Genomic DNA, 8,218 nt, shown 5'->3' with positions numbered 1-8,218 from the left:
GACTCATTTGCAAGCTTGGGGAGATGCCAAAGTGGGGAACTTAAAACTACAAATTGCCATGGCAAATTTGCTGATCCACCGGCTTGACGCGGCGCAGGATACGAGAATCTTGACGGACGAGGAATGGTGGCTAAGGAAAACTCTGAAACACACGGTTCTTGGGCTGTCATCCCTGGAGAGAACGATGGCAAGGCAGAGGTCGAGGATGCGTTGGATGAAGGAAGGAGACGCCAACACGAAGCTTTTCCATGCGGTGGCGAATGGGAGAAGGGCTAGGAATTTTATTCCTTGCATCAAGCACAATGGAACAGTAATTACCGACCAAAGCAAGAAGGAGGAAGTGTTCTTTGAGGTGTATCAGCAGATGTTGGGTCAGATTCACACTAGGGAGGCTGATCTTGATCTGGCGGAGCTTGGGCTGCCAGTACAAAGGGAGCTCCTTCAAGACCTGGGTTTGATTTTCACCGAGGAGGAGGTTTGGAGGATTGTTAAAGAGCTGCCAGCTGATCGTGCACCAGGCCCGGATGGCTTTGTGGGCGCTTTTTACCACCGTGCTTGGGGGCTATCAAGCGTGAGATCATGGCTGCGATCCTGAAGCTATACGTGGGAGACGGCAGAAACTTTGGCAAGCTCAACTGCGCGTACATAACGTTGGTGCCAAAGAAATCGGACGCCGAGGAAGTGGGTGATTTTCGCCCTATCAGCTTAGTACACAGTTTTGCCAAACTTTTCTCCAAGCTACTTGCGAATAGGCTAAGGCCGAAAATGGAGAAACTGGTGAGCTGCAACCAGTCGGCATTCATAAAGGGGAGGAACTTGCATGACAACTTTCTGTTGGTGCGTCAGTTAGCAAGGAAAATTCACATTTCCAAGGAGAAAGGGGTACTGTTGAAACTCGACATTTCTAGAGCGTTTGACTCTCTGTCTTGGTCATTTCTGCTGGAGATTCTTAGGAGGATGGGCTTCCCGGACTGTTGGATACAATGGATTCAGATTTCTCTGCGTACGGCGAGCACAAAGCTCCTCGGTGAATGGGGCTCCGGGCAGGAAAATTTGGCATGCCGGGGGGTAAGGCAAGGCGACCCGCTATCTCCCCAACTCTTCGTCCCGGCCATGGAAGCCGTGACGTCGTTGTTCCGCCATGCGGCGGATCGGGGGCTCTTATCCCCAATTGGCGGATGCTCACGAGTGCAAAGGCTCTCGATCTTTGCGGATGATGTGGTGGTGTTTGTTAAACCGACAGTACGGGATCTAGTGACAGTAAGAGAGCTGCTAAAGATCTTTGGGGATGCCTCTGGTTTGCGTGTCAACTACAACAAAACGGCAGCGACTATGATCAGGGGTGCAGAGGTTGAGAGGGAGCTAGTGTCCACAATCCTAACCTGCCAGATAACTGATTTCCCCATCCGATATCTGGGGCTCCAACTGGCCTTAAAACCGCTAACTAGGGCGCAATGGCAACCCATGATTGATGCAGCAGTAAGGATTGCACCTCCTTGGCAGAGGGGCTTGATCACCAAGGCTGGAAGGGTCGTGTTGGTACAAGCAGTGATGACGGCGAGGCCCATTCACCATCTGCTGGTTGCGGAAGCCCCGGCATGGGTTTTGGAGGATATCGAGAAGGGGCTGAGAGGGTTTCTTTGGGCGGCCAAGGACAAGGCGAATGGAGGACAATGCCTGGTCGCTTGGGATCAAGTCCGCGAGCCCGAGGAGTTTGGAGGGCTAGGCATAAGGAATCTCCGCCTCCAAGGTTTGGCGTTAAGGATGAGATGGGAGTGGCTCCGGAGAACCGACAACACCGAGGCCATGGCAAGGACTGCCGATGCTCAAGGACGACAAGGCGAAGAGGCATTCGACGGTTTGGTCAAGATCGATACGAGCTCCGGGAAGGTCGGTTCTCTTCTGGAGGGACAGATGGATTCATGGGTGTGCGACGGAAGACTTCGCCCCGGGAATTACGCAACATGTCAGGACCAGGGTGAGAAACACTAGGACGGTGGAGCAAGCGATGCGTGGGAACGCCTGGATGCTAGATATACAAGGTTGTGTCGCAACGCTTGGGGCAAGGGAGTGTGTCAGGCTCTGGCTTGCGATATCCTCCACTCGGCGCGATCCAAGTGTAGATGATGTCTTCAGATGGCCGTGGAGTGGTTCTGGTGCATACACGGCGAGTTCGGCGTACGAGATGCTGGCCCAGGGCTGTGTCAGATTTGAGTTGGCTGATGCGATCTGGAGGAGCCATGCAACGCCCAAGAGCAAGCTTTTTATCTGGCTTGCGGTGCAGCACCGTATATGGACGTCTGATCGACGTACAAGGCACGGCTTGCAGGATGCTCCATCCCCCTGTTATATCTGCCTGCAGGAGGAGGACACGGCTGAGCATATCCTTGTCAGGTGTGTCTATGCCAGGGAGATCTGGTGGAGGTGCTGCCAGAGGCTAGGGATGCAATTCCAAACCCCAGATGTCAGTAGCTCTCTGAGGGAGTGGTGGACTAAGGAGAGAGGAAGGTTTAGGGCAAAGGAGAGAAGATGGTTCGATGGCTTGGTTTGCACAGTAGGTCACGCGCTATGGAAGCAAAGGAATGCGTGGTGCTTTGCCAATGTCCACAGACAGCACCCGGCGGAGACGTTGGTTGCACACATTTTGGAGGAGCTTAGGATGTATCGTGTAACGCATGATCAGGGTGTAGGAGTGTTAGACAATGGTTAGAGAGAGTAGTCTTGCTTAGTGTGGTGGAGTCAAATCCTTGCATGGTTCCATGTAAGGTATTCTTGTAAATACTGCTTCTACCTTCTATAAAAGTACGGTACGCATTCGCGTACTCTCAAAAAAAAAGAAAAAGTGGCTTGAGCTAGGTTGAGATGAGGATTTGTGAGGTCAGACAGGCCACCAAACACACCCCTACTAACTCACTGACACCAGAGATTTGCCTTCTCGCACGTTATTTATGTTAATCCATCAGTACCACCAGAATTCTGGAGAACCGAAGATTTGAAGTATCTGTTTCACTGGCAGCGGCCAGATCGAGGTATGCCCCGCCATCGCCATCTGTTCACGGCCATCGTCGACGCGGAGAGAGCGCGACCCACGCCCTTCACTTTGCTTCAGTTGATTAAGGAACTGATTAACTGACCGACCACCCGAGACAGAAACAAGCCGCATGGCAGATCCTCGAGTTTTGTCTCGGGGACACCCAGCGGGTGCTGCACAAGGCAACATAAACGGGATACAAGAACATCAACAAGGTAAATAATCTCTAGGTCAGTTAGTTCCGGTCATCATTCCAGTCCTTCACTGCATAGGCTAGGGCATGTAGATTCAGTAACATTTTTTTTCCTAGAGTACAAGCTCAGACACTAGGATTCGACAGGCTATACACTGGCGACAATGTACAACGTTTTATCAGTCTTGCCTGAAGGAGAAGGGTAGCTGCCAAGACCGGTCACGGAGATACGTGGTGTCAAAATGTCCGGGAGCAAAATACCAGACCAAAGAGTCTACTGAATTTCCTCGGTCCATTTCTCCTTGGGTATCTCTCCGGAGTCGGTGATCAGTGCCTTCTTCCTCGGCTTACCGTTGTAAGTTCCAGCACCTCCTTCAATGGCGTACACGTAGTCCATTCCCTGAATCACCCTGCCAAAGACAACATGCTCCCCGTCCAACCTGCATTGTTTACCTTTTTAGAAGTTGTACCTTGCAGGTTGATCAATGCCGAGTGCTGGCATACGGTGTAAAGGAACTTACCAGCTCGTCTTGATTGTGGTTATGTAGAACTGGGATCCGTTAGAATCGGTTACAGAACTTGCCATAGCAACAACACCTGCAAGATCGCAAGGTAGACATATAATCACAACTGCAACTTTAACAACAGGTATTTACAGAAGTCTGAACATGCCAAAAGAATATTTAAGATCAAACAGCATGTAAAAGGGAACAGTGATGCACCTAAGCATATATATGCGACCATGTGCACATCCATTTCCAGCCCAATTTCCAGTACTCAACTAGAATGGAACTTTTGAGGTCATGTTAACACATAGAACCGTCACTTGGTGTGTTTTGCATATTTACAATTGTACAATATAGTGTGTGAGTTATGGTCAATCTTGCCACATGAGAGCTGAAACACCTAGCAAGAAACAAATATTTTAGGTGCTTCCAAAATACCAAGGCTCCACACATCTGGAACTTCATTTAGCACCAAATCTAGTGCTGACCGGCCACATTCATTGATACACCAAAGTCTTATTAGTTCACTTTTCTTGGTTAGGTTGAGGCCGAGAAATCAGTCGCCTGAACTTAGGAGAAGGAATTTCTATTTCTTGATAACATTGGCTTTTTGAACTGCTGGATGAGCTCACAAAATAATATTCACCTGAGATTATCTCAAACAAACATTTAAATTCGACTTCATTCATGCAAATCTCTAGTACGTATGGAGGTTAGAACAGAAGAATAATAGCCCAAGTAGGAATGATCTCTCATTGGTTTTTTTCATAGAACATAACTGTTTTGCTAAGTTGGTTTACAATTGGCAATCAAAGGCAAAATCAAAACTTGGAAGAAATGAACCACTGGTTGAACATCTGACCTGGATGCGTATGTTTCACACTGAAATTCTCATCTGAGAAGGTGCCTCCATATATAGACTCGCTTCCTTTCCCATCACCTCTAATTATGTCACCACCCTGAATCATGAAACCTGGGATAATTCGATGAAATGGTGTTCCTTTATAATGAAGAGATTTACCATTGGCCCCAACACCCTTTTCACCTGCAATAATTAACAGAGTACAATATGGATGTATAACTTCAATGAATTAAAGGAAGAAAATACAAAAACAATTCAAGGAAGAAGAATACCTGTACAGAGGGCTCTGAAATTTTCTGCAAAGTGCAGCAATAAAAAAATCAGTGCCTGCAACAAACTTCATAGAGGAAAGATATTCTTCACACATATTACTAAATAGTTTCTTTTGGAAGGATAATTGAAAGCTGTAAGACAGTTGGGATAGTATTACTTGATGACCCTTTTTCCTTAAATATATTGTCATGTGGGGTAAGAAGTTCCAGCGGAGGGGGAGTAACCACAGGTTCCAGCTCCAAGACGTGATGCATCAGGAGTTTAGGCTTTAGGTAGATACATATGTATTGCTTGCTCCTTTTAAATTATTAGTGTCAGGTTTTGGAAAGTGGAAAGGTTCGTCCCGAAGAAGGTTTTCCTGCTACTTCCAAATAGATAGAGTTTCTTTCTTAGACTACAAGTTATAACTGGGCTATATAAGTCCACCCCACGTTGAGCAATAAAGCAAGCAGAAATTTATCAATCTAATATCTCATCTCCTTGCTCCTGCGCCCTGGGCGCCCCTTCTCATCCCTCTTCCCAGCCATAGGTTGGCGGAACTTCAGGCCGCGCCCTCCGGTCTCTCACAACTACTACCTCCGCTCTAATTCTCAACCATCTAGCCAGCCAGCCCATGACATATATCCAAAGAAATCTTAGTAAAATGATAAAAAGGGAAGATGTGCTAACTAGTACTCCATCCCATAATATGGGATAGAGGGCGTAGAGCTTTATTGAAATTTGCAGAGAAGCATTGGACAGAGGCATACAGGGTTGAGGCATAGGCATGCAGATTCATCTCAGTAGTATCTATCGAGGGGCGCAAGGCTATAGTACAAATAACTTCTACAAAAGTTTTAAAATCACAACAAACAGAACAGGATAATCATACAATCTCTGGCTATGTTGTTATCCCCAAAGAGGTATAGGCTAAAAAGAAATTATTTCTTTCCTCTCTCGAACACGCACCTAAGCACGTCAAATTCATATTAGAAGAACCGAGAAGGCAGGGATTAAACAAATATCGAAACCAAAATAAGGAGAAGGGGAGCAAAAACTAGGAAAAAGATCCTGCAAAACGAACACAAAATCAAAAAGACAGAAGAACCAAAAGCTGTACATCCAGTCTAAACAGAACTACTAACCAACGAAAGTACAAGCATATCAGAGAGGAAGAGGGTGTGAAAATACCAACTGTCTTTGGCACAACTTCCCCATAAAGACCAATAACAATTCTACCTGCAACAACAGGGAGCCATACAGTAATTAGGGCAACCAGACAATTGTCCTAAAGCTCATGAATACGTGCACTAACAATGCAGGTAACAGCGCAACATCCAAAAAAAATGATGCAAGGAAAGAGATACCTATATTTTGACCATCAATCTCTACATCCAGGTATACTCTATGAGTCACTGCTGGTAACTGAACCTCTGAAATCCTCTGCGCAACGTGATAAAGAAGAGATGGTAAATCTTTTTTAATCCTGAATCATCACCTCACAAGTCAGTGGCTCACTACTACGATAGCTACGGACAACAATACATGTGAAAGATTTTGCGCAGATTTAGCAGAAAAAGGCTATGGCAACTTTTATTTTTTTGAAACAAAGGCTAAAGCCTTATCCATTAATTAAGAAGAAGGTGACCAGTTAACTAGCGGAAACCCATGGGAAAGCCATACAACACAAACAACACAGGGCAACGCCCACTCTCCCCACGGGGCCAAGCCCACGCAAGACCTGAGGGCTATGGCACTATAACATTCGACATCTTCTTAGATATCATGCAGCAGCCAGTGATGCTCATGGTCACTAGTAAACTACAGGTTAACCTGATTCATTCAGTGGTAAAACTACTACAGTACTTGAGTCAACAAAGAAGAACACCGAAACCGCGAATGACATCTCGATGCATTACTTGAGTATTCTGCACTACAACCTGATTCAGTGGTAAAAATTACTACAGTACTTGACGTGTTTGCGTGAATGATTGGTTAGTAACATGGACATCACATAGCCAGGGCAGAGTCTTGAGACACAACATGGCAACGATTATACTTAGGGACGCCACATTGCAAATGTTACTGCAACAGATTCAGGCCTGGGATCCAACAGAAGCTACCAGACCGGAACGGAATAACAGAGCACGGAACAGCCCAACCAGATCAACCATTGGAAACTCCCGAAATGGGGAGAGCGGGAAGCCGTACCTCGCGACGGAGGTAGGAGGAGAAGGCGAGGTAGAGGGCGGCGCAGGCGAGGAAGCCGGCGGCCACCTTCCGCAGCATCGCGAACCCAGAGGCGGTAGAGAGCTTATCGCATCGAAAATCGTGGCGGGTTCGGCGCGGATCTGCTCGCCGTTGGGGCAGATTGGCGGCGGAGGCGAGATCGGCGACGAAGCAGACGCTTTCCTCCGCTTCGGACTCCAGCAGGTTCTGTTGCAGACCTATGGACCGCGTTGCGCGAAACAACGGTCTGGCTTGGTCGGTGCGTGTTGGGCCCTGCTGGGCCAGGCCTGTGGTGTCCGGTTCACCTTGCACCACATCATTGTCGTGTCGCTGCTTCGGGCGGCGTTTGGTAACTTGGTCGGCCCAGCATTTTTCGGGCTATTTGGTTCCCTGGAGTTGCGGTAACCCTATACACCGACCAGGTCGGCGCGTACCGCGCACCCCACATCACGCGCGCTAAGGACCGGCCCAGTTAGGTGCGGGCTGCCTCCTTTTTTGATTTTTTTTTCTTTTTTGTTTCTTATTTTTCGGTTTCTATTTTTCCTGTTTTCTTTTTCCTGTTTTCTATTTTCGTTTTTCTTTTGTTTTTCCGTTTCCTTTTTTAATTTTATTTTTTAGATTCGAAAAATAGAAATATTTTTAAAAATTGAAATTAAAAAATGTTTAATCATAAAAAACCGTTCAAATTAAAAACCCGTTCAAATTTAAAAATCGTTCAAACATGAAAAATGTTCAAACATGAAAAATGTTCAAATTTAAAAATCATTCAAACTTGAAATTTGTTCAAACATGAAAAATGTTCAAATTAAAAACCGTTCAAACGTGGAAAAATGTTCAAATTTTGTAAAATATTCAAAATATAAAATCGTTCAAATTTTAAAACTGTTGAATTAAAAAATGTTCATATTTTGGAAAAAATCTTGAAAAATAATTTCATAAAAATGTTAGATTTTGGAAAAGAAAAATATTAATAACAGAAAAAACAATTAAACAGAAAAAAACAAAAATAACAAAAATAACAAGAGTGGAAATGTGTTGGGCCGGCCCAACAACCCGCCTGGGGGGTGTGCGGCGCCTGGTCCGCGCCGACCAGGTCCGCGTACAGCACCCCCTCCCTCGCGCAGTTTTAGGGGGGGGGGGTGTGA

At 46.2% G+C, this 8,218-nt stretch overlaps 1 protein-coding gene across 1 annotated transcript; it reads right to left on the bottom strand.

Moving 5' to 3' along the window:
• Positions 1-3,238: 3,238 nt before the first annotated feature.
• LOC124652615 (peptidyl-prolyl cis-trans isomerase CYP21-1-like) lies at positions 3,239-7,183 on the bottom strand. The gene is made up of 7 exons (XM_047191653.1): positions 7,056-7,183; positions 6,212-6,287; positions 6,036-6,083; positions 4,865-4,888; positions 4,593-4,775; positions 3,746-3,821; positions 3,239-3,664 (listed from the first exon to the last, which is right to left on the bottom strand). Exons 1-7 carry the CDS (start codon positions 7,131-7,133, stop codon positions 3,499-3,501), a joined length of 651 nt encoding a protein of 216 aa, XP_047047609.1. The 5' UTR covers positions 7,134-7,183; the 3' UTR covers positions 3,239-3,498.
• Between the last annotated feature and the right edge of the window lie 1,035 nt (positions 7,184-8,218).

Source organism: Lolium rigidum, chromosome 5 (genome assembly GCF_022539505.1).
Source record: "Lolium rigidum isolate FL_2022 chromosome 5, APGP_CSIRO_Lrig_0.1, whole genome shotgun sequence".
NCBI classification, from domain to species: Eukaryota; Viridiplantae; Streptophyta; class Magnoliopsida; order Poales; family Poaceae; genus Lolium; species Lolium rigidum.
The sequence above is the reverse complement of the archived record's forward strand: the minus strand, read 5'-3'. Positions and strand labels throughout refer to the sequence as shown.